Source organism: Cibotium barometz, chromosome 36 (assembly GCF_041138505.1).
Source record: "Cibotium barometz isolate CiBa-2024 chromosome 36, ASM4113850v1, whole genome shotgun sequence".
NCBI lineage: Eukaryota > Viridiplantae > Streptophyta > Polypodiopsida > Cyatheales > Cibotiaceae > Cibotium > Cibotium barometz.
In genome coordinates this window covers 37,987,180-38,014,050 of record NC_141081.1, presented here as the reverse complement: position 1 = coordinate 38,014,050, position 26,871 = coordinate 37,987,180, and the positions used below count along the sequence as shown (strand labels likewise).

Here is a 26,871-nt window from a genome sequence, read left to right as displayed (position 1 = left end):
GCCCTGATTTGGATCCTCTCCATAAGGATGCCATGCCATCTGTACATTCTAATGGTCTGCCCATGAGACACACAATGCTTCAAAAGATGTCTCCCTTCTCTCTTTTGCATCACTCATGAGCATCGACAAGCATCCACGAAGACCAAAAGAGAGACAAACCTAGCCCCTGCTCTATTAAAATCAACATTATAGTAGATAGTAACATTTGCAGAGAAGAAATGAGAGAGAGAAAGAAAGTTATCTTAAACATCTTCAAAAGACCCAATGAGTCTATGAGACCAAAAGTGATGCAATGGTGTCCAAGTAATCTCATCATGGTACAAAAGAAAACAAAGACGAGAGCTATGAGCTGGGAATGTCAAATCTGAGCCATAAAATACAAAATGGGATCATCATCATCAAGGAGGTAGCCTGTAGAAGGCTCTTAGCTGGGGCTGATGTCTGTATTGTTGGCGATGTCCAAGGAGTTTGGGACGTTTGGCTCGCTATAGAGCCATGGACCGATCTAGTGTCACCACAGTGGGGTTTGGCGGGTGGTCGGGCACTCGAGAATGTGTGGCTCGATGAGGCTGTGGGTATGTCATCCATATCTACGTGGATCTCTCTGTCTCTATCCTCAGGTAGTGCGATAACACCCGCAACTAGTCCACTGCAATCCTCATGGCATGTGACATATATATGTCAACTTTCAAGATATTTGGCCCTCAGTATGAAACCATCCACTATAAGCCTCATGAAAGTATCCATGTAGTATTGCCGTTTGTGTGTGAGTGGCTCATGAGTTATCATCCAGGAATCCTGTATGTATAGTCCCAAAAATAAATCATATCTGATCTTGTCATCCTGAGACAGCCTGATGAATGGGGAGTTCGGATCATACTGGAGTGGCCGGAGGCAATCCATCCCAAGTCCTTGCCTCGTGAACCACGTGCATACTCAGCTATACCATGACTCGTCCCCACTACTGGCAGGACCGTAGGGCGAGCCTGGGGAGTCTCCAGGGAGGCATGGCACTAATCCTGTGAATGTATGTGACTGTCTGGAAGAGTGCCTCTACTACCATGGGTGTTGTAGCAAACTCTACTAGGATAATATCATGTGGAACCCGTGGTTTATTGCATATCATACGGGAGAGCATCATGACTTGAGGCCTCTCTATCTTCAGCCATTTGGCCGCTATGAGATCCGGTGCCCAAAAAGGTGCTCCATACATCAATGCCAAAGTGACCAAGGTGTCATATAGCCACATCCTTTTTTTTCCCGAGAAAGAGATTCTTCTATTAGTTACCGAGAAAAACAGCCACAATGGCTTAGTACAAACTCGGCTCCACATGGGGAAGCGAGAGTCAAGAAACATAAAAGGGGGGAGGATGCTCCTCTCCTCCAGTTGACCACTCTAGGGGGAGAAGGCTATCTCATACAATGGCACGAGAGGGAAACAACCACACACGTGGTCTATAGTGCCAGGTGGTCTAACCATCACTGTCAATGAGAAAGGGACCATGACACCAGATCCTCAGGAAGGCCTCCTGGCGCTTTCGCATGCGGTCAGAGCCACCCTGAAGGTTCCCCCACTGTCCAAGGAGGGTATGAATGATATCGAGCCAGATGCTCCAGATGGACTCCGCTGGCGGGGTGAGGGTGCCTTCGATGGCTTCGTTGCTGCATTGAGCTCTCCAAATAAGCCACGAGCAATACTGCTGATCTCTTATCTCTGTGCCCAATGGATGGAGCTAGGACTGGACTGGCACTACAGATATACCAAGGTGAGAGACCTGAACAGCAAGTCCCTCACCCTCCTCCTCATATGACATGACGGCCTCGGCCCCAGAGTGGCCCAAGCAACTGTGCCCCATGTAACTATGTGGGAGGGGACCTAGTCCACAGTGAAGATGAAGAGAATCCTACTCAGACTTCGGGCAATCTCAAGGACAATGATTCGGGGACTCTTGGGGATGGCCACACCTCGAACAGGTTGCTGACCTACCTCCTATGGCCAGCCAAGTGCCAACCACTAGGCTCCAATGTGCCAGCTGCCACAGAAAGAGAGTGATCTTTCGCAGCCGAAAACTATCCCACAGCCTCTTCCAGAAATCTGAGAGAAATTGAGGAGGGAGACCTGAGACTGCCAGTGTCCTGCTGTTACTGCTAGAGTGCCCTCAACCTTTTTCATCTGAATCTTGTGGCCCAGTTGTGCGGTGTAGGCAAAGAAGGGGGTACCAAGAGTCTCTCACTGTCATCAGATCATTCCATGTCCACTCCCCTGGATCTTGGAGGCGCGTGAGAGGATGACCTCACAAACCCACAAACGCCAGACATTAGCCAATGGAGGGTCTATGTGCCACTCATGTGCATGGAAACCAATCACCCTCACCCTCTACAAGGTGCACCCCCTGAAATCCTCCATAGGGGGCTCTGCTCTCAAAGTCTACCATCAAGCCTGCCATGAGGTCCGATAAAGAAGGTGAGTAGGGCGCAGCTCTCATCAGCACCATGGACGGCTAAAGGTATGTCATGCATAGTGACACTCCCACTTTGAGGGGATTGAAGAGTCAATGTCGAGGCTAAGTCTGTCCATACCTCGTATCCCAGTGAGGCTCTTCTCTTGGGCCTCTCAGGGCAGCTGTCTGAATGAAAGCCAATCTCCAAGTGACTAAGTGGGACCCATGCTCAAAGCTCCCCACAATACATGTGGGTGAGCCCACAACATGTGACCACTGGGCAAACAGACGAGGGGATTCCAAATCAGAGGCTGTCGAAGACGCTCCTCGAATGCAACTAGAGTGGATTGCTGAGGGGCCAGCCTGAGATGATCCCAAACACACAAGAGGCTGGCAGTAAATCTTTCCTCAAATGCAAGGCTAAAACCAGGAGCCTGCATGTTCTGAAGATCCATCTCGTACATCGGGGCCAAGGGCCTCCCAAAATCAGGGTGCGAGTAGAGATCCTAGCCAAGAGGATGTCCTTCCAGGGCTCGCCGCTCGGAAGAAGGCCACGAACTATCAACTTGGTCCTTGGCTCTTGGAAATGCGCCTAGAAGCATTGTCTCTCCATGAGAGCGAGAGAAGCATACCACGAACTATCAACTTGGTCCTTGGCTCTTGGAAATGCGCCTAGAAGTATTGTCTCTCCATGAGAGCGAGAGAAGCATACCCTCTGAAACTCGCCACAGTCACGTAACAAATTGTTCACTGCTAATCACACTTAGCCAAAAGCCAACTTTAATCACTGCTGAATTTTGAAGCAAACCACTCAGAATTTTCAGCAATCACTTGAGAGATATAAAAGAATGGAAGAGAGAAAGCCGACACAGCATAGACCCGAAGCAGCCGGGCCCCTTCAGAGGAATATAGATTATTCCTCCAGAATTTTTACAAAGTGTATTGCCTGATTAAATTCAGCATGCTATCACCATCAAACAAGATTGATTTGGAATCCCCTAATTTGTATGTGATGGCTTACCATACACGCACAAGAGTTGGAGAAACTCACCCGTTTGTGTGCCACCCCGATGGCCTTCCAATGAATGGGTCACACAACCGGTTGTCTTCTCTTGTGTTTTGGATGCACACAAGAGCGTAGTCCTTTGAAGAAGAATTCAGCTAGCTTTTCTTCAAGGGCTTTGAAACACTTTCTTGCATACACTTGGGCAGCACCTCCGCAACGAAGTGACGGTCTTCTCTTTTTGCAAAAGAATCTCCACACTTGATAGAGTAGCTTTAGCCTCCTTGTCTTCTTGCTCTCAAGCTCTAAGTGTTGTTTCTCTCTCCCAGAAAATGATTATGAAGTTCTTGCTGCTCCTCTCACAAGTGTATAATGAGGATAGCTAGCCTCTTTTTATAGTGAAGTTCTTTGTCATTTTCAAAAATAGAAAGAGATAGTCTAAAAGTGCATCTCCCTCTTGAAAATAGAAAAAGATGGTTTCTAAAAGTGCATCTCCTTTTTGAAAAATAAAGAGATGGAATTAACGAGTGTGCATGAGAAACTTTCTTAATAGTTCTCTCCTCAAAATAGAAAGAGATGGTCTAATCTTCTTTTTTTTAAATAGAAAGTCATGGTTCTTCACAAGTAACTTCCCCCCTTCAAGAAATAGAAAGAGATGCTAACAACTAAACTTCTGAAATGAGTTTTGCAGGTTCGGGAAAGTTACTGAGCTGGCATGGGCGGGCAGATTCGTCGCCACATCATTAGTTTGTTTCTTTTTTTCTTTTGGGGGGGTTTCGACCGTTCTGATTCTGATTCCGACCTCTGTCTTCCCAAAAGATGAAGGGAAGGCCCTTAAATCAGATTTCGATCCTAAAACAATCCTAAATCTTTAAAATTTGTTGAAGTTGATAGTTGTTAAGTGATAAGAATGCTTAACCTCCTGCAAAATATCTTTAAAATTTGTTGAAGTTGAAAGTTGTTAAGTGATAAGAATACTTGACCTCCTACAAAATACAAGTAGCTAGATCAACAACTAGAAACATGCAAACATTGATGCTTAATTAAGGATGAATGTCTACGTGTTCACACATTCCCAAAACAGCATTTGATTCAAGTTCATCAAGCAACTTATTGTGCATGTGCCTAAGGTGAATACCATCCGTTCATGCTTGATTTTGAAAAAGCTTATGACAGAGTGGATTGGGATTTTTTGGAGGGCACTATGGCACATATGGGGTTTTCCCAAAACTAGATCAGAGGGGTATCCTGCCTATACAGGGAGGCTCATAGCACTGTTTTAGCTTGTGGGGGGCGCGGCAAGCGTTTTCAGATTTCCCGTTCGGTGAAGCAGGGCTGTCCCCTCGCCCCTTTACTGTACCTCATTGTAGCTGAGGCTATGAGCAAGTTTCTTCGGGCTGCCCCTGGTGTTGTGGGTCTCAGGCTGCCTTTATGCACGAAGGAAGAGTTTTTGGACTCTGAGTTAGCAGATGATACGGCATTGTTTCTTGAGGCTTCACATGCTTGTTTATGTGCTTTTGGGACAGCCTTGGAGGCCTTTTGTTTGGCAGCAGGAGCTACTATCAATTGGCATAAATCAGTTGGTTTTTGGATCAGTGATTCTCCTCTTGCACATTGGGGTACAGATGTTGGTTTTACTTGGATTGAGAGAGGATGCTCTGCCAGATACCTTGGTTGTCAGGTGGGCGTTGACATCTCCCCTGTACAACAGTTTGCTCCAGTGCTCTTAAGCACTAAAAGCAAACTTCATCACTGGAGTAGGAGAAAGCTCGACTTGGCCTCTAGAGCTTTGGTGGTTAACCAAGTTTTGCTAGCCACGTCTTGGTTTATTGCTTCGTGTTGGATTTTTCATAAGGGCTGCATTGGCCAGCTTCGTCGCCTTATTCGGAACTTTCTTTGGTTAGGGCTTGATGGAAATGCACACACTAGGGCCAAAGTTGCTTGGGAAACCATTATTAGGCCTAAGCAGGAAGGGGGATTGAATATCATTGACCCCGAGGTGCAATGTAAGGCTTTGCTCTGTAAGCTTGTTGTTAGGGAATTTCTTCCAGGCATTGAGCCGTGGAAGGACTTTCTCATGCAAGAGATCACGAAGTGTGTCCCTGTTCGCGGAGGTGACTCGACTCTTAGCTCACGCTTTATTTTTTCAGATGCAATTCACCGCTCCCCTTCGTTCGCCCTGGTTAGGTCCCTCCTACGGGCCTAGGACTGCCTGAGGAGTTTTTTGGTACACATCCCCCTGCGTTGAGCGGAGGAAGCTAACCGACACCCATTCTGTGGAATGATTTGATCTTAGATGTGCATGGTAGGCCTCTTGAGGTAGCTATGCATATTCTCTAGGCTGGCTGGGAGACCCTATGCCCCACAGTGCTAGCTTGGAAGAGGTTTCAGAGCCTTACCGAGGTGTAGAGATTGGATATCACGCAGCATTTGAGAGATTCTAGCCGGAGGATTGCACACATTGTTGCAGCCATTCCCAACCACTGGATTACTGGATCTTTTTTGGAAGGTCGTCATCATTCTTGGTTTGGGGTTTTCTCTGGGACAGGTGTTCCTCTTCATGTTATGGGTATCTCATCCCTCCTCCGTCTACATTAAACTAAACAATATCACTAATCGAGACCTAATCTCTTTTATGATTGCATTGTGTGGCCTAGGGAGGATGATGTACCGGTTTCTTTTCTGTACAGGATGGATGGCAGCTAGAGAGATGTGATGTGGAGGACCTTATTGGGGGCCCCCAGATTCGTCCAGTCAGAGTTGTTGGCAGGTTAGGGAAGCATATCTTTGTTGACCACCCCCCCCCTCCCCCCCCCAGGGATGATCACAGAGAGTGTTAGCCTTTGGTTGTATGGTGGCTGCCCTATCAGACATTTGCCTTGGGACCCCGGTGAGTGGGAGTGGAAGGATGCTTGTGCATGCCTTTCTTCAGTTATACAGTGCGGAATGCCAGACATCTTATCTTGGGACACATTCAGAGTGTCCCTACTCTTAGACCCCATTGGGAGTCTTACGGCATTTCGATTGACATTCAGAGGGCATTTTGGCGGAGATTGTGGCACTCTTATAGGAAGCCACAGATTTTCTCCTTTATCTGGGTTTCCCTTCATGGTGGTTTGGCCACCAATCAGTGGAGGTCTGTTACTGGTGCTTGCCTAGCATGCCCTAGATAGATGTGCAGGAGTTTCGGAGTCAGTTTACCATTGTTTATGGGAATGCAGGGAAGCATAGAGGGTTTGGTCTGCAATTGCACACCTCTTTGGTAGGATTAAGAGGGATGCTATCATTTCTTTTGGTTCTATCATTTGGTTGACACAATCTGGGCCTCAGCTAAAGTTTCAAGGGGACTGACAGGAGCTTGGCCATTATGGTTAGGCAAGGAGTTGCTCGGCAGTGTTGTCTTCATGATTTGACACTTGCACACTTTGTCCCTCCAGCACAGAGGTTAGACAGTTCTTGGGAGATTATTGCTAGTATCTCAGCCTGGAATATCTGGAAGGCTAGATGCACTGAGGCCATTGAGGGTACTCCCGTTCTTGTTTCTCAGTGTCTTTGCAGGATTTGGAGTGATATTATTCACACCATTATGGCTACCTAGGCCAGAATCCAAGGATCTTCGAGGGCTGCGGAGAGGAAGCGCGCCCAGTTTATGAGAGAGTGGGACATTGGTATCTTTTTCACATCCTCTCATTCGGGACCCTATTGGTAGCACAGGGCTCCTGATTGGTTGAGATCTCCACCTTGCTTGGTGTGAAATCTCCATTTTGTAAAATTTTCCATACTTAATAGAAGTCTCCTTTCTGGAAAAAAAAAAACCATCCGTTCAATACACTTCGTATCCATCTATACTCTCCCCATAAAGGTAAGAGTGCATAGTCCATCATGCTTTATAAAGCATGTCTAATCAGTAATCACACTTCCCCACTTAGGGATGGAAGTATGTCCATGACCAATCATACTTCGCTACTCAAGGATGGAAGCATGTCCAATCATACTTCCCCACTTAGGGATGGAAGCATGTCCATTCATGGGTTCCTCTAGAATAAGAACTCATGTCTAACCATGAAGCCTGTCGTGCTAGATCAGACAACATGTCAAAGTTATATTTATCTTCAAGATTCTTGATACAAGATTCCATGTACATGGTTAGGGTCTCTCACAAACAAAGGTGGGTGACATACCTCCCCCCTATATTGTAGTTTTCCTCAACTGAAAGGCATCCAAATAAGGGTACAATACCTTTGGATAATCTTCAAGGTCTTCTAGATCCATCCACTGAGCATCCAAGGGTGGATAGTTCTTGAACTTTACCAAGAATTTCCTGATAAGCTTTCCTTTGGGTCCTTCCTTTCCTTATGATAGACAATTTGTTCAAGTTGTAATACCTCTATAGTCTGCTCATGTACTTCAGGTGGACCTTATGACTGGAGAAGTAGGCACCTCTCCATGATATGGCTTTAATAAACTTACATGAAAAGCGTTATGAATTTGCCAATGAGAGAGAAATTCAAGACCAACAGCTACATCATTAATCATTTGTTTGATTTTGAATGGTCCATAGTACCTGTTTGAGAGTTTAATAAATTGACTCTCTTTCCCTTTCTTCTTCTTCAAGCGTGCTTTCTCAAACTTGAAGAAGCACCCATTGACCTTTATAATCAATGTCTCTTCTATGTTTGCTGGCAGCTTTCTTCTGTTCGGCTTGAGATCTCTCTATGGCGTGGTGCACTTGAGTGAGCATTTGGTTCATGTCTTCAACAAACTTATCAGCTGCAAAGATCTTTTCTTTGGTTTGCATTATGGGCAGCAAATGCGGCCATCCATAGACTACTTCGAATGGCACTTTTCCTGTAGAAGAATGTACAATGTTGTTATATGCAAATTCAACAAGCGGCAAATACTTTTCCCAAGTTGCCTTCTTTTCAGTACAAAAGCATCCAAAATCTGTAAGTTGACATTCTCACTTTGCCCATCTGTTTGGGGGTGAAGAAGAAGAAAAATCAAGCTTAGTGCCTACATTCTCAAAGAGGGCTCTCTAGAACAAGCTAGTAGTCCTTGGATCTCTATCTCCCACTATGGTCTTTGGAAGTCCATGATGTTAGAAAATTTAAGCCAAATATGTAGTAGCCATCTGTTCAGCCCCCAATGTCTTCTTCACTAGAACAAAGTGAGCCATTTTACTAAATCTATCCACAATTGTCCAGATGGCATCATTCCCCTTTGGAGTCTTCGGCAATCCTATGATGAAGTCCATGGCAATACTTTCCCATGGTTTTGAGATTAAAACTTAAAACTGAAAGCTAAGATCTAAGACTTTGAGATTATACAAGATGAAAAATCTAAATCCTACTATGCTAGGTATAGGATACGAAACAGATGGGATATGGAAGAGCTGAATAAAAAAAGTTTTGTCAGGCAAGGACCCATCCAGGATGTCCATCATGGGTGATACAAGAAGGCTAGAGATGTCGATAATCTGCTATGAGGATGAGGCTACTCGATGGCGGGCTAGGATCTCCTAAATCCAGGGCTGATGAGCGAAGGGTGGTCGGGGTCCGATAGGACGAGGGTGTCTAGCTCTCTGGAGTGTGCGTGCCCAATTTGATGTAACTCCCATGGGCCTGCTATGAGGGGGCAATGTGGTATAGCTCCTGTAACCATTGTGATGGGCTTTGGTGCCTCCCTATCCAACCTTGTAGGGTGGAAAAACTGGTGTGGTATAGGCTCCCGTATCCACTCTGATGGGCTCTGGTGGGTTGAAAAAGCTGAGAGGAGGGCTGTTGGGGGCGAGGATCTCTGAGTAGTGACTCTTTGTCAGTTGAGCTCCAATAGGAAGAGTCCAAGGCACCTCTGATCTGGGTACTTCATGATGGATCCAAAGCCCTCTCTAAATAGACAGTGAAATCTCCTCCTATTCTCATAATAGACTGGGCACTGGCAAACATAGTGCTTCTCCAACTCAACCCCCGTCTGACAGAGTCAACATGTCCTATTCTCTCTGGTTATCCGCTCAGCTCTGCTAGTCTATATCCTCAGTCTATGGGATGATACCCTAAGCTGGCCAATGGCTATCCTCACAGCACGGGACATGAAGGCATCGAGATAACTTGGTCTATGTATGAAACCATCTGCTGTGAACCTCAGGAAATGATCTCTGTAGTACTGCATCTTGGAAGGCAATGGGCCGGTAAGTGTGATCCATGTGTTACATGTGTATAGCCCCAATAGATCGTATCAGATCGCCCGGTTCCTGTCCTCGTGTGTGTGTGTGTGTGTGTGTGTGTGTGTGTGTGAGGGTGAGAGAGAGAGAGAGAGAGAGAGAGAGAGAGAGAGAGAGAGATAAAGTGTCTACTAAAGACCCAATGGGCCTAGGAGACAGAGAGACAGAAAGAGAGAGAAAGAAAGAAAGAAAGATATATTAAGCGTCTACTAAAGACCCAATGGGCCTATGAGACCAAAGTGGTACAATAATGTCCATGGCATATCTCATCATGGAATGGAAAATAAAACAGAATGAAAACATAAATATAGCTATCTCACTGGGGTGATACAAAACTGTCCATGGAAACTCGTCATGGAATACTAAGACCATAAAAACATGGGAGCAACATCAGCTCCGAGTAGATGGTATACCACTCTCCAAAATGTCAAGCATGGGGTTGACAAGTATGGCCTAGAGGTGAGAGAGAGAGAGAGAGAGAGAGAGAGAGAGAGAGAGAGATGTTATTAATGTCTACAAAAGACCTGAAGGACCAAAAAACATTTGTAGAGAGAGAGAGAGAGAGTACCTCTTTTGTGTCTATAACATGCCATTGAGCATTTGTAGAAGACTCAAAGTAAATCCTGCCACAACCATGATCATATTTATTATTGCTTGTTACAAACTGCCAGTAGCGATTGTATCTGCGGTCAAAACCAAGTGGAAGTGATCTGTAAGCATACAATTCCTCTGCTCTCAACCCAATTTCTGCCTTTAACTGTGCGCGAGACTTATCGCCAGGATGTCCAGCCTGCTGTGCTAGTGCAAGTTCTTGGTTTGAGGAGATTCTTTGCATAATTGGAGCTCTATCCACCGCTAAGAGATCACCTCCAGATTCAGCTTTTATAATGGTTGAATCAAGCATCAAATCTGTCTTTGACTCTTCACGGAGCAGGCTTTCTTGCTCAGCTTCGACGTTAGTGGTAGCCTCAGTCCTACATCCTTCATCTGACTGCAGCTGTGGCCTCATAATTTGTTCTTCTTTGAAGCGGCGCTTGTCTAGCTGTGCTTCTGCCCACAGCTGTCTCTTCAGAGAGCTTGCTGCTTCTAAACGCTCCTAGAGAAACCACAAACATCATCCATGTAAAGTAATGTCATTGTTTGACAAGAAAATGTTAGCAGCATATGATTCAATTGCACAAAATAGACTGACCTCAAGAGCCACCCTGACAGTGTTGCCTTCGTTGACCACTTCAACTAGGACTACCAGCGCATTGAGCCTTTCTTCAACACTCAGATCACAGTAATCCCCTTCCATTAATCCCTGAACCCAAGACTCACCTACATGGCTCTCATCAATTTCTGTCTCTTCAGGAAATCCACTCAGTATGCATATGTCTTTTTCTGCACCTTCAGACATGTTACTGTCAGTAATTTCCAACCTCGTGTCAGTATTTCTTTCTTTCACTAAGTGAGCATTGTGGGATGCTTTCAAAGAAAGGCCATCTGAGAGAGGTCCTTCCTTTTCAATGCAAGGACCACATTGTAGATTGATGCTTTTGCAAGGATCAGTGTCTTCCTCAGCCAAGGCTCCGTCCAGGTCATCCCCCTCCACATCCTCCACATCCTCATCCGTATCCTCCTCCCTTTCTGCCTCGTCAGCAAAATCGGTTTCCTTTTCTGGATCTTCTTCCTCAGTGTTTATGTTCTCAAATAACCGGATTTTTTCTCTTGCTGTCTGCAATATATTGTCTGCATCTTCTGGATCTTTCCTAAAGGCTGTCCGAACACAGTAAGTGGAAGGAGCTACTCTCTCGAAAAGCTTGGTGTCTCTGGAGAGAGCAGCAGCAATGGATGCTTCGGGTGTCTTACTCGTGGTGAGATCTCGCAGCCCCGATCTCTACACATCAAGCAGGAAGCAATAAGAAAACTCTCAAAAAAATCCATGCCCAGAAACACAGATTAAAATAGACAGGCAACCTGCCTTTCTAACTTTTTACGACTTCTTTCAAACCTGGATGCGTTCAGCAACTTCCAAAATTGTCAATCCACTTTGACCTTCGATTGAGAGCACATGAAATGCAGCAAACTTGACTGTTCCTGGGGTCAGCCTGTGTCGCTTTCGCCGTCTATGCCTCCCTTTCCCTTGCATCACAGAGACTGCATTTGCCACTGCCAAACCAGAGCGTAAGGTATTGACAATATCGTCACCTTCCTTCCCCTGCAAAGAGGTCAAGGAGAAATCCAGATTCTCTCATGACTGCTACCCACAAAGGGTTTGGAAACTATGATAATCACTCTTTCAAACACTGACACCGTGAACAAATGTCTGTGTAGAGTGCGACCTAAAGGTAAAAATAGCTCCACACTGACCTCATCATCACATGGAAAATCAGCTTCCGCAGTATGCTTCTTCCATCTTTGCCCATATCCAGCAGACAAGGCAAACTGACGTAGGATCTCAGGCCATGTCTGTGGACTCAGGTGCTGCTGCCACTCGCAAAGATCAAAGCCCCATGCAAAAGCCTGCATAAGCTCAATACTTGACAGTATCATGGACAAAGTGCTTCTATTTGGTCTGTTCAGAACTGCTTTTATGCAAGAAATTATCTGATTATGTGACGTCTTAATCCTCTAGTCAATCTGGTTTGATTAGATTTTTAAGCAATAAGATAACACCACATTTTGACAAGCCAAAGGACCTAAAACTACCCGATACAGTTGAAGAGATAATAAATCAAACTTACAGCTTCAACAAGAAGAGGGTGACCTCCACCAGAGAAACCAGGAGCATACTGATTTGAAGCCAGTCCAGCTAACGAGGCATGAGCCACATCTTCCACATCTTTCACTAACGTTTTCAAGAGGGCAATATGCACTTCTCCTAACAGCCTAGGATCCTGCAATTTGTCATTCAAAAATTAGATGGAACACAAAACTCTCTCTCTCTCAAAAATTAGAGAGCACAGGATTTGCAGATTATGCCACACAGAGGTGGAGACAGAGAAGCACTACATCTGCCGATGCCCAATCTACTATGAGATTCGGGGGAGATTTCACTGCCTCTTCCGAGAGGGCTTTGGTTTACTCTCCAGGATTATGGACTTCCCAGAACAGAGATGACTTGGTATATTTCTACTTGAGATGGGCAGACAACAGAGGATCCTCTCCAGAGACCCCACACCTCAGGTGCCACCCCTTTCCCAATGGGCGACCATCACCAGCTTCTTCAGAGACTAGCACCACTGATGCATCCACCATAGCCATCCTGTTGAGACAGACCAGAGGAGTCGGACGAAAGCGAGCAGCAGAACTACAGGACGCCAAGTGCCCCTCACCCCCACGGCAGACATCTGGTCTACAGATCCAGATCCAGGACATCCTACAGGGGCACCAAACTACTTCCACTCAGCCATCTGACTCTATGGACCTAGGCGGCCTCTTGGCAGCTGCCCTTGATTGCTCCATGGCCACATGGATCACTACCAGGGAGAGGTAGTGGTCCATGTAGAGGTGCACCCTAAGGAGCTCTGTAATTACCCCATCTATCACTTAGCTCTATCATTGTACCCAGCTATTACCCTTTTACATTCAGTTCATTTCATTTTTGTACTATCTAGGATGAGATTTATCATGGAGACATTGTAACACTTCGGTCTCATAGGACAATTTGGCCTTTTGATCGTGCGATTGAGCTTGGCTGGTCCAGACGCCCACGACTACGGAGGAGGGCATCCCAGCATAGACGGAGGTTGCAGCGGCGGATTCGGATTATTCTTGCGAGACATGCGGGACACCCGGTCAGGGTGCTGACCACAGAGGATATTGAGGAGATCCGCCAGCGTCCGATGCGGCACATATTATGAGATGGAGGCACCTCCATAGTGTACCCCCCCGTCCCACATGATATTGTATCCCCTCACTGTACTCCACTCACCTCCATAGCGTACCACCCCCCCCCCCACTATATTCACACCCTATAAGGGTTTCTGTTTACCTTCCAGTTCTAGTTTCATTTTCTAGGTGCCAGTAGTATTATGGGCTAGGCCTGCTAGTCGGCCCTGTCAAAACAGGCCGACAGCCCCCTGTAGGGACCCACGACCTTGTAAGAGCTGGTCAGCTGGCCCACGACCAGGAATGACCTGGTCGGCCAGCAAAGCCCTGTCAGGCAGCCCCTAGTCGGGCCTCTCCTGGCCAGTCCACTCCTACATGCCGACCAAAGGAAGCAAAAAATAGCCCCCACAACACGACTATAGAACTGGGAAAGAATGGTCAAGAATGGACATGATCATGGAGTGCTCCCATGAGTGGGCACACCCACATCACAGGCCCTCACTCAGTATGGTACAGACAGGAGATGAATGCTAACATATCCCGCCCACCCCCCTGGGGAGGGTTTGAACTGGGGTTCGGGGGGACAACTGGAGGCGGGCTCCTGGACTGCCGACAAGGGCAAACTTAGCTAGGTGTCCCATCTGGTGATAGATGAAACATTGGCCTGGGAGGCCAGAGTACTCAACTCTCTACAAAATCGGGTCCCCCCGAAGACTAGGGAGCAAAATGATGTGAGGCACTGAGTCTGAGGAGGCGATGCAAATACGAAGGGATGGAATCCCAGCCGTCAGCAGTTTTTCTTTTTTTTTTGCGCCCGGGGCGGGGGGGGGGGGGGGGGGGGGGGTTCCAATCACCCTCCCAATAGCACCACCTATCACCGGGAGGAGAAGAAGGTATTCCTTCCTAAGACCTGGAAAACAGACTGTCACAGGAAAGCCCAAGATGCCAGCCAAAGGATCGAACACCAGGTCAAAGCCGTGTTGCCACCTCGCAAAGAAGGCTTCGGCCGTTTGCAATGCGATGGGGCTCAGCTGCATGACTCTGTCCGAAGCTGCAGTAGTAGCCACGCCCCAGAGGATGAATGTCTGTGATCTTTCCAGGCGTGCCGAGAAGGCTTGCCTATAACAAATCCCTGAACTGTCCGCACGCCAGGTGGCTACCCACCCACAATCTTGCATACCAAGGTGGAGGCCTCCAAAGAGGCAACTGTCGAAGCGAGGAGCTGCAGATCCTCTTCAGAAAAGGAGAGGCAAGGGACGGCAGCCTCGGTCGGGGATGACGGAGAGGCTGCCATGGAGTCCTCCTGGGGGTTCAAGAACAGAAGATGCCGAAACTTGCCAAGGATAAAAAACACCAAAAAATGATAAGCACTTGAGGCGGAGGAAGGCAGGAAGGCAGCATCAGAAGGCAGTAGGCAGAGGAAGGCTGGGCAGCGGTGCAGATTAGGGCAATAGAGAAGCAGAGGCAGGGGCTGGGAGGTGACGAAAGAGCGAGGGGCCCACGCAGAGAGAGAGAGAGAGAGAGAGAGAGAGAGAGAGAGAGAGAAAGAAAGAAAGAAAGAGAGAGAGAGAGAGACGTGGGGCCGCGGGGGGCAGGGGGGGGGGGCAAGGGACAGGCGATGTGAAGGCGGAGGCAGCGAGGAGGCGAAGGAGGCGAAGGTGGGAGGGAGCTGGGAAGGAGGCAGTGAAGAAGGGGAGGCGGGAGACAGTGGGGTAGTAGGCGGCGAAGGCGGAGGGCTGTGCACAGTGGAAGGGAAGGGGGGGGGGGGGGGGGGGCACTGCAGGTGCATGCACGGGGGGGAGCTCCAGCTCTCGTTGCACCTCAAGCTGAAAATTCAGAATAAGCCAAATTCATGGTAAGGGCACTTGACTCTTCTACATACAGGCTGAGTTTGCAGCCAAGGATAGCAGGGCACACAAGGCGTGCCAAAGAGGTGAACTACGGTGATCCAAGAAAGATCTAGGCATAAGCACCATGCCAGGGTTCTCTTAATCATAACACAGAGCAAGATCCATCTCCATAGCCCAGGCTACCACCTCCCAGGCAATAAAGCTAGTGGGAAGGAGTAAAGTCATTTTTACTTTTGCTATACAATCAAGAGGTGAGTTTAAACCAAAGGGCCTACAATAGCTGTCTCGACAAGTATTATAACTGCCGAGGTTAAAAACTTACGTAATCATGAAAAGCTTGCACGAATTCATTCAATGTAAAAGGCCAGAGGCCGAGAATATCCGCAAACGTACTCAAGAATTTCCAGACCTGTCAAGAGCAAACCCAAAAAAAAAAAGGCATGTATCCCATATCATCTTGAGTTCAAAGATTTTAAAGTAATTTTTAAAAACTTTGACCAAACTGCTTGCCTTGTGATGTATTTATTTTTGTGAAAAAGAACATTCTGTACTTAAGAAATTTATCATAAAAACAAGATATCTGTAACTAAAACAATCTGTTTGTATCCAAATGAGTATATTCCTTGGAGATTTCCAGTCAGAATTCTCTTTTTTTTGCTATGCCTCACATATCATGCCCTGACTTCGTACTCTCACTGCTTCAAGTTCTCATGCCGGCCTCCTGTGCTGGTTCATAGTCTTTTAACCCAGAGTGTGTTTGCATAATTAAAACAAACTGCTTGTAGCTAAATGATTATAACCCTTAATGATTTCCAGTCAGAATTCTATTTTTCCCTATTATCATGCCGACTTTTGTCACCGCTTCAAGTTCTCATGCCGGCCTCCTGTGCTGATTCATAGTCTTTTAACCGAGACTGTGTTTGTAAACTTGCATGTTCTTGCAAGCTAATGCATTATTTGTTGAACCTGGGTGTATATGTTTTGGTATGGTCACATTCCTGGCCAAGCTGTTTGTGCAGGTTCCTCAACTTAGGTGCTTTGCATGGCCCTTCACTCTACCTTGTTAGACCAATAAAGTTGTGGTTTCTTAAACCCCATCTCCTGTATTTCTGGTGACCAAATTCACATTCCTGTGACTAGAGGGACCCTTGGGATACGGTGAAGTGTATGACGCTCGTCCCTGTGTTTAAAAAATCCACTGCATGCATGGACTATACTGAAGGGTAAAAGCAATCGATACGCACAAAACCTACAAACTAAATACAAAGAATTGTACTGTAAAGGTCGACTATAATGGTATAATAAAGAAACACTGCTGGACTAACATTTTATGAGCTTTTATGCTGAACTGGTGAATGGCTTAAGTGCTGAAACAGTGCCCTTTTTTAGGTATCAAGGCTGGCTGCCTGCTGTTAAAGCAGATTGTCCACCCATCCTGTCAATTGGCCTACTGGTCAGTGAGCCACCCAAATCGGCTTGTATGGTGGCTGCTCCTGTCTAACTCGCCCCTGATGTGCCTGCTGTGTCCCATGAATCAGCCCTGACAGATGCAAGCTACCTAGCCTGAAGTGTGCATGTAGTGCCTAAACAGCTACATATACTTTTGTGCACTTCAACAAAGCAGGGCTGAGAAAAGGCCAGGGTTTTAACCAGTTATCTCTGTTTGAGAGGTGAAGGAAAAGGAAGCCCAAGAGGAGGCCCCAGCCAAGGCAGTAAAAATTCAGAGACATGTTCCATGCACGCATGGAAGTCCCACCATTTAGAACCTTAGAACGGTGAGATCCTTGCCTTGTACCCAGGCTGTGACACACGGTCAGCTTGCAGCCTTGCCTAGCCAATGAACCATCACACAGACTCACAGTGCTGTAAAGACTTTCGGTTCATAGAATCAAATCTGGAAACCACAACAGATTACATAAAGCCCAGAAAAAAGCCCAACCTGGAATAAACTTATTACTTAATATAGCAGTATGCAGACACACTTTACCATGAACAAATTGCCAATGTGGACTTCGGAATCAACCCACGGATGAACTGCAAGAGGCATCTTCATCTTGACTGAAGCAGGTGGGAACTTTTTCAAGAATCCTGTAGAACGATCATCATGAAAGAGTGTAATGTGAAAGGAAGCACAGCCACCTCATTAGCATTTTTCAGCTGCTCCAATGCATTCCTTTACAATTGCCTAATAGAACTTTTGTGCAAAGCTATGTGTATGTACCTTTATATCTGTCCAGTTCATTCAAAGTCTCACCATCTAGCAAGTAGATAGATGGCAAGCCTTGGGTAGCAGCAGCAGCCTCCAGCAGTTCCAAACGTGCATCATCTATAAGATCCATGGACTCTCTTGCCAACCTTCTCGCTATTGCTCGCTCACTGGCGATTTTCAGCTTCGCAACTTCCTTCTGTCTTCGGCATTCATCCTTCAATCGCTGGCGTTCCACCTGAAAACACAGTCAAAAGCATAAACAGATCAGTAACACACACATAACACTATTTTTCTAAAATGGGGGTTTTGATAGAGGTGAAGTGTACAACTTACACGTTTGGTCTCCTTTTCCATTATCTTTTCCCTGCGCTCCATTTCGCGCCGATGCTCCCGTAGAATGCGCTCTTCCTCCCGTTGCCTATCTCGAAGAGCCCTTTCTGCTTCTCTACGTTGCCTCTCAATGTCCTTCTGTATCTGCTCATCCCTCTGAGAATCAAAGACGAAGGCCGATGTCCTCATTGATCATAATTAAGTTCAATTCAAAAATTCGATGTGAGATGTGAAACTGGTGTTTGCTTTATGATGTGTACCTATGGCAACCTACTGATGCAAGGATGGGAGATAGAGTGTGTCAGTCTACACTTACCTTTCTTCTTGCAATATCTTGCCGCTCGATTTCCCGTCTGATTCGTTTTTCATGCACTTCAACCTCTTTCGCAATCCTTGCTTCTTCATTCTGACAGACATACAGTCCGACAAACACAATTTTGAATACACATTACAAAGCTGAACCAATTATTTCAAACTAGAAATAGTCACAAAAACCCCATTATCAGGACCAAATAAGCCATGATGTAATGAAAACAGAAATACAAGCATAACTTGCATGCAAAGTCACTTCATCACCTTTCGTTTCTTCTCCATCTTAGCTTGTTCTTCTTCTGGCAGTAAATTGTAATTCTCAGAGCCCATTAAAGAACCTCCACCTTCAAGCAGCTGGAAAGATGTCTGATGGCCTGGAAACTGATTATCAAAGCTAAATCCAGAGTATGCATCCTGCTGCAAATTCGGTATGCTTTTGGGGAGCGAATGACTGGTGCATCCTTCAATCTGAGGCAAAGAACCACCATCCCCAGCTGTACCAAACTTTCCCTGAGGACCCATTGCATTTTTTGTGAGGGTTTCACTATCATGGACAAGAGCTCCTGTGGAAGCTAAGCTCTGATTTGCATGAATGTAAAATGTGGACTGGCTTGATCTGTCATCTGTTTTCGGCCTTGCTGTTGGCTGCTCAGGCATAAAATTGAATTCTTGAAGAGATCTTCCCCCCTGATCATCGGGATGGAAGGAGACGGATGGTGTTGCTTTGACGTATCCACTTTCTGTGCTTGGATGTTGACCTTTTGCATTCTGTCAAAAATACCATGGTAGAAAAAAAAACAATTCAGAGAATATCACTTTGAGCATTTATCAGCATACTCCGAACCTGAATAAAAAATGGGTAAGATTTTGCTACCTTTATCTCATGTTGTTGAAAGATTCTGTCACCATGTGAGAGTGTTCGCATGGCTCCATGAATATGCAAAGAAGCTGCCAAAAGATAATTATTGACTTATCCTCAAAAGAAAACCTCTTAAATTTGCATTATTTTGACAAATATCCAGGAGGAGAAGAAGAGGAATCGGCTGCTACAACCCACCTTTGAATCATGGAAACCCCCTTCTTTCCCCTCACAGAGTATTTGCTTTACTAGCAAGAGCAAAGATAGAGTGGTTACAACCCAATGGCAATTGCTAACCTCCTCCTTGCACACTTGATTGGGGCACGAGACTCAAATGGCCCCCAAAGCATCGGCAAAATGGGTTCCTTCCAAAAGGCTGGGACCTGAAGTGTGCAAGCTTTGCAAGGTTGTGAGCTACTGTCACCATTTGGCCACCCAAATGGTTCACTCTTGCTTTCACACTATGTACATATTGGATTGGTGTCCATGGCTTATGGAATATGCCTATGCAGGTGATTGACACGTGTCATGCTGTATAGTTGGATATGATATTCCGCTGGGACTTGATGTTATCATGCCCGGAATATGTGGAGGACTTGGCTTTCCGCTGGGACTTGTGCCTTTGTGTACATGCCCGGAAACGCCTGGAGGATTGGCTTTCCACTGGGTCTGGTATTGCATATACTTGCCTGGAAACGCCTGGTCTTATATGGTTTCATGAACGGAAATTGCTCATGCCAATGCTGCATTGCATAGCATCTTTATGTGCTTGCCTGCAAATGAAATTGCATGCTGTTTTCATGCCTGCATGACCTATGTGTAGTTCCGGGTAAGGGGACGCCCGCCCGTGAACCGTGCGTGTGAAACTGTCTGCTGACATGGTTGTGTGGCATGTGAACAGGTGGTAAGTATTACCCAATCTAGGCTCAAATAGCCCTTAGGACTTAGCCAATATTTATAAGTGAGTGCGTTCCCACTTCATTAAAGTTTGGGCGCCCAAAAGTCACTTATAAATTATGACCGCTTCCAAGTTCACACGCACTGAAGTCCCGAGGCGGACAAGACTCAATGTCCAGGACCTAATCCTCCCTTTTTACTCATAAATGGGCATCTCCCCATGTCCCTTCACCTGATTGGACCCCAATTCACTTACTTATTAAGAGAAATTCGTGTTTTCTCTTCATGAGGACTTTTGGAGGCTGAAAACTCTGTTTTTCCACCATTTCTCTCCATTTCCAAGCTCTCCATAGCCATACCCAACTTGCTAGGGTGTTTTCCAAGCTTCCAAGAGTGTTTCCAAGTGCTAATCACTCTCCTACTCACTCCCAATGACTGAAATTCAGCAAAACAGCTCTCATTTTTGCTGTAATTTCTGGTCCTTCGCGACAAAAGTCCAGAAATTACAGCAAAAATGAAAGACCAGAAATTACAGCAAAAATGAGTGCTGTTTTGCTGAATTTCAGTCATTGGGAGTGAGTAGGAGAGTGATTAGCACTTGGAAACACTCTTGGAAGCTTGGAAAACACCCTAGCAAGTTGGGTATGGCTATGGAGAGCTTGGAAATGGAGAGAAATGGTGGAAAAACAGAGTTTTCAGCCTCCAAAAGTCCTCATGAAGAGAAAACACGAATTTCTCTTAATAAGTAAGTGAATTGGGGTCCAATCAGGTGAAGGGACATGGGGAGATGCCCATTTATGAGTAAAAAGGGAGGATTAGGTCCTGGACATTGAGTCTTGTCCGCCTCGGGACTTCAGTGCGTGTGAACTTGGAAGCGGTCATAAGTGACTTTTGGGCGCCCAAACTTTAATGAAGTGGGAACGCACTCACTTATAAATATTGGCTAAGTCCTAAGGGCTATTTGAGCCTAGATTGGGTAATACTTACCACCTGTTCACATGCCACACAACCATGTCAGCAGACAGTTTCACACGCACGGTTCACGGGCGGGCGTCCCCTTACCCGGAACTACACATAGGTCATGCAGGCATGAAAACAGCATGCAATTTCATTTGCAGGCAAGCACATAAAGATGCTATGCAATGCAGCATTGGCATGAGCAATTTCCGTTCATGAAACCATATAAGACCAGGCGTTTCCAGGCAAGTATATGCAATACCAGACCCAGTGGAAAGCCAATCCTCCAGGCGTTTCCGGGCATGTACACAAAGGCACAAGTCCCAGCGGAAAGCCAAGTCCTCCACATATTCCGGGCATGATAACATCAAGTCCCAGCGGAATATCATATCCAACTATACAGCATGACACGTGTCAATCACCTGCATAGGCATATTCCATAAGCCATGGACACCAATCCAATATGTACATAGTGTGAAAGCAAGAGTGAACCATTTGGGTGGCCAAATGGTGACAGCTACTGCATCCCTTAAAGGCTGTTTTGAAAGTCTTAAGGTTTCCCAAGCTTAATTAAGTTGTAAAAGTGAGAGAGGGAAAGGCCCTTTCTATGATGTGCATTAAAAACAAGTGGAAATTCTTCCACGATGACCTGCCAAATTCCAATTAGAGTGAGTGAGTGAGTGTGTGTGTGTAAACGGAAGGGGCAACTGAACACGGAAAATCTAATCAATCATGAAATCTGAAAACACATATGCATGGCAGATAAAACAAGATGACAACTCTGCACAGTACACCACACTAGGTGCCAGAAGATGGGCTGACCCCCCCCCCCCCCCTTTTTATGGTTAGATTACCAAAAAGGAGCCTGCTTCCAATACAACTTATGCGGGTGCCCAGGGTTCACCCCACTGGCTGCACCTATTTCTTCCAATACAATATGAAAACAAGAATACATCACATAATCTGAATTTGCTGACAATTCTCAGCACAAGTGAGCATTCCCGGCATCAAGCACATGCAGGACAACTATGGACAGCCCATAGCACTCCCACATCAGCCCGCGACAACATCTTCATCTTCTTTTTGTCTGGCTCATAGGGTAAGTCGACCAGCCCTCAGAAGCTGTTTTCAGCAGTCAACCGGCCCTCAGTAGCCACAAAAGAAAGCGACTAGCAGTTGTGCACAAACCTGCAAACCTTCGGTCGGAAGGAAAACTGTCTAGAAGCCCACGACCAGCTCTTCCTCCCTGTTTTTAACCTCTGTCCAGCCTCTATTCAAGCTGTAGATCAGCCGCCCAGCAGTGGAGACCATGCAGCAAGAGTCGACCAGCTACTCCCATGCATCTGGTGAACTTCAGTCGCGATGGATGGCTGTAGAAACTTGCCAACATGCTGAAAACCAGCCGACCAGCCCTCATGCACTCCTGAAAAGCATGCACTCCCCTCAATCTGGAGTTTTTGTTAATATTGGAGGCTCCCTTGCTGAAAATAGTCCACACGTGTGCTTTTCTGGTCCAGAAAGGGGCGCCTACATGAAGGGAGTCCAAATAATGTCCTTTGCCCGGTCTTTGGCTGCCACGTGTATTAAATTATTCCTGCTCAATGTGTACTCACTTATAAGTTGTCCGATCACTTATAAGTAAGTGTGAACCTGCACCCATAATTATTAACATGTGAACTCATAAAGCTGTAAATTGAGTTTTTGGGAATATTTACCACCTGTAAAACACATGTAACCACCTGTCAATCCCAAACAGGTGTGCACATACACGTCCACAGGGTGCCCAGGCGTCCCCGGCCCCATGGACAACACAGGCAGAAATCTCAGGCATTGTCCAGGCAAACAAGACAAGTCATCCAAAGATAAAATCAAAGTCATGCACACACGAGTGCAATTATATGGAAGAAACACCCATCTGCTCAGTTGTATCCGATAAAGTGTCCAGGGCTCATGATGATCCTTCCGGAACCTTCCCATAACATAAATACACAAGATCTCCAAGATAGCTAGTCCCAGAGACTTTCATCATGTCAGGCTCCTTGGCCATACATGTACACCATGACAGGCCCCACAAGCCAGAGATGTACTATCATGTCAGGCTACACCAACCATACATGTACTGTCATGTCAGGCTCCATATGCCACACAGACACACCATGTCAAGCTACACCAGTCATACATGTATGTCATGTCAGGCTCCACATGCCACACATGAACAGTAGAAAAATAGAAGCTGTAAGGAATTTTGTAACATTCCCCCCCGGCTTCTAAGCAGTTGACCGCAACTGAAAAGCTTCCAAGTAGGCCTTCAGAAGTTCCGGATAATCCGTAAAATAATCCTCGTCCATCCATTTTGCATCCATAGCCAAATAGTTTTTAAACTTCACAAGATACCTGCGCACTAGCTTGCCACCTGCATGCTTGCGCTCTTTATGAAAAACTATTTGCTCAGGTTGCAATGCCTCCTCAAGTTCATCCACTTCAGGTGGATCTTCCAAAACTGGTTCCATAGGAGGTGGTCCCACATAAGGCCTTAACAAACTGACATGAAAAGCATTGTGGATTTTCCAGTGATCGGGCAATACCAATCTATATGCCACTTCATTTATTTTTTGCAAAATTTGGAATGGCTCGTAATACCTGTTTGAAAGCTTAGGAAACCGGCCTTCCTCCGCTTCCGAAGACGTGCTTTCTCAAACTTTAGTAATACCCAATCACCTTCCTTGAAAACCACCTCTCGCCTGTGTTTGTCAGCTGCCTTTTTCTGCTTAGCTTGAGATTTCTTACATGCAAGAAAGAGAGAGGCATTATTCACAACACTTAGCAACTGAGCTTCTTGGCTTGTCTGCTGAATGCAAGACATAGAAAGTTAGATTGGAAGAACAAGAGTGTTAAATCAACAAACTAAGAAGTGACCTCCGCAAATATAGAGAAAGAGACACAAGCATTGGACCGCGCATACGGAGAAGAAAGCTCAAAAATGTTGAGAACTTGAGGCCTGGTTCTGGAGACCTAAAGAAGAGAATCCAAGCTATAAGGTAAGATTGCACTCAATGCATTCCCATTCACATGTCTTTTATGTTAGCAGTTAATATTATTTTATTCTATGGCTGTCCGAACCTGTGCAAATGCACTATCCAAATCACGGACATACTCATCTGCTGCAAAGATTTCATGTTCGTAAGATAGGTGGAAGCACCACCTTGCCATTGACTATCTCAAATGGAGCCTTATTAGTTGAAGAATGCACTATGTTACTGTATGCAAATTCAACCAATGGCAAATATTTTTCCCAATCTGACTTCTGCTTAGATACATAACATTTAAGCAAGTCAAGCACAGCTGAATTTGCTATTTCACTCTGACCATCCGTCTGAGGATGATAGGCTGATGAGAAACTCAACTTTGTGCCCATATATCAAACAATGCCCACCAAAATAAACTGGTAGTCCGAGGATCTCTATCCCCCACAATAGACTTGGGCATGCCATGATGTTTGAAAATCTAAGCTAAGAACAACTTTCTCTGGCTTGATTGTTTTCCTCACAAGAATAAAATGTGCCTGTTTGCTAAAACGATCTATAATAGTCCATATAGCATCATTTCCATGTGCCGATTTCGGAAGATCCATAATGAAATCCATAGCAATGCTTCCCCATGGTTCCTCTGGAATGGGTAAAGGCTGACCAGGTGTCTTGTGTCTGTCAAACTTGACTTTCTGACACACTATGCACTCTTGCACATAAGCTTCAATATCCCTGCGTAGAGCTCGCTAAAAGAAATATCTTTCCAAAGCCTGTGTAGTAGCCAGAATACCACAATGACGAGCATATGGCGGAGCATGACACTCTTCCATAACCTTTTGACGTAATTCACACACTACACAATACGATTCTGCATCATCAAAAACCCATCTCTAATCGAATAAGATGAGACAGCAGTACCATGATTCAAATCAGCCCAAATAAGCTGAAAATCTGTGTCCAAAGCATACATATCTGGCATCCTTGATAAGTCCTGGTGGTAGGCGGTAGTTACGGCATGCACTTGTGGCCTGCGTGACAAAGCATCCGCCACCAAATTCTTCTTGCCCGGGGTATGCAAAATCTGAAAATGAAACATGGACAAGAAGTTTGCCCACCTTAGATGCTTTTTCGAGAGTTGAAGCTCTGTAAGAAAATGCCGTAAACTCTGGTGGTCTGTTTTTACCATAAATTCAGCCCCCAAAAGATAATGCTTCCATGTTTGAAGGGCATGAATAATGGCTAACAACTCTTTCTCATAAACGTGCAAATACAATTCCGCATGTTGCAAGCGGCGGCTTTCAAAAGCCACTGCATGTCCCTCTTGGTTCAAAACAGCCCCCAAGCAATCTCCACATGCATCGCACTCGACCACAAAAGGCCTATGCAAATCTGGAATAATAAGAACTGGCCCTGATATGATGGCATCCTTTAACTTCTGAAAAGCTGTCTTTTCGGGTTCCGACCAACGGAATGCTATTTTCTTCTTCGTTAGATCATGTAACGGTGAAGCTAAGAAAGCAAACTGTCGAATGAATCGACGATAGTACGAGCATAAACCAATAAAGCTCCTAACTTGATGCACATTCTGCAGTTCTGGCCAATCCTTGATTGCTTGAATCTTTGTGGGATCCACGCGTACTCCATCCTTGGAAACAATATGCCCTAAATAGTGAATTTCTGACAAGAAGAATTCACTCTTCTTCCCATTGATGAAAAGCTTATGTTTCCTTAGCTCTTCAAAACCAATGGCAAGATGTTCTTTATGTTCAGCCTCACTCTTTGCGAAAGTGATAATATCATCAAAGAAAGTTCCTGTGAACTTGCGGTGAGGTCTAAAAATTATGTCCATCATTCTATTGAAAGTGGCGGAAGCATTCGTAAGTCCAAATGGCACAACCAAATACTCATATAATCCAAATGATGTTCGAAAAGCCGTTTTGTGCACATCTTGAGGTACCACTTGAATTTGATGGTAACCACTCTTAAGATCAATGCGACTGAAACAAGCAGCTCCCTCAAGTTTATCAAGAATATCATCGATTCGGGGAATCGGAAACCTGTTCTTGATAGTAATCTTGTTAAGGGCCCTATAACCAACACACATCCTGTATGTCCCATCATTTTTCTGCACAAGTAAAACTGGAGAGCAATAAGGTAAAGAACTTGGCCTTACTGTAAGTGGTGCCACGAGGAAGTCTTCATGATCCAAATATCCCTGAATCTGTATGCGAAGCTTGCCAATGATGGGAGTGACCTTAACTTCCTTGCCCTCAAAGGCAGCATCTGCATGAAAGTCCATGCCCAATTCCTCAGGCTTTAACCCAAGAGCAGCAGCCATCTGTATGGATATGAAGTTATCTCTTGAGGCATTATCAAAAAGGAATAAAGCTATTTGGTCCTTTAACTTGCCCCAAGCTTTGCATAAAATCCTGCTCTTTGGTACATGTGCAGTATTACCCTGAACATCAGACATAACATTCACACTTGGTTTGGCATCCTGCACATTATTCTTTTTGAGATTCTGAGGGCATTGAGCTTTCATGTGATCTTTGCTCCCACAGGAGAAACACTTCCCCTCTCTCATGTAGTCAAAGATATACTGTCTGGACAGCTTAGGATCATGCTTTTACCCCCCGGCTTCTTTTTTGAGCCCCCTTTTGCATCCTTGGACTCATGAGACATAAACTTAGGTGGCTGTCCACCCTTTCTCTGTTCATTTCCAGCTCTGAATTTTCCCTTGTATGAGCTGAATTCTTGTCTTTTTGGTGCTCCCTTGCCATGCAACTCCCCAGAAATAGTTGTTGAGTGTATGAGCTCCTGGAAAGTGTTGTGGGGGTACACTGCAAGGCTCTTTTGAATGATTCGTTGCAACCCTGACTCAAACTTTCTTTTCTTCTCGTCCTCACTAATCGTCATGAAAGGTGTGACCTTGAGAAGAATCCGCCAAAACTTTG

General features: G+C 45.6%; 1 protein-coding gene across 3 annotated transcripts in view; it reads right to left on the bottom strand.

Moving 5' to 3' along the window:
• The window catches only part of LOC147617867 (homeobox-DDT domain protein RLT2-like), a 63,122-nt gene that overhangs the window by 22,043 nt on the left and 14,208 nt on the right, over window positions 1-26,871 (bottom strand). For 2 of the 3 annotated variants that reach the window (XM_086776113.1, XM_086776114.1), the window contains exons 3-14: window positions 19,053-19,126; window positions 18,443-18,946; window positions 18,183-18,272; window positions 17,870-18,022; window positions 17,549-17,771; window positions 17,315-17,415; window positions 15,650-15,736; window positions 12,391-12,543; window positions 12,017-12,169; window positions 11,658-11,864; window positions 10,857-11,543; window positions 10,233-10,760 (exon numbers count right to left, since the gene is read on the bottom strand). In XM_086776113.1, coding sequence (XP_086632239.1) covers window positions 10,233-10,760; window positions 10,857-11,543; window positions 11,658-11,864; window positions 12,017-12,169; window positions 12,391-12,543; window positions 15,650-15,736; window positions 17,315-17,415; window positions 17,549-17,771; window positions 17,870-18,022; window positions 18,183-18,272; window positions 18,443-18,946; window positions 19,053-19,126 — 2,960 coding nt within the window. Of the gene's footprint in view, window positions 1-10,232; window positions 10,761-10,856; window positions 11,544-11,657; window positions 11,865-12,016; window positions 12,170-12,390; window positions 12,544-15,649; window positions 15,737-17,314; window positions 17,416-17,548; window positions 17,772-17,869; window positions 18,023-18,182; window positions 18,273-18,442; window positions 18,947-19,052; window positions 19,127-19,235; window positions 19,458-26,871 lie in introns of those variants that run through there. The other variant, XM_086776115.1, reaches the window with a different exon arrangement.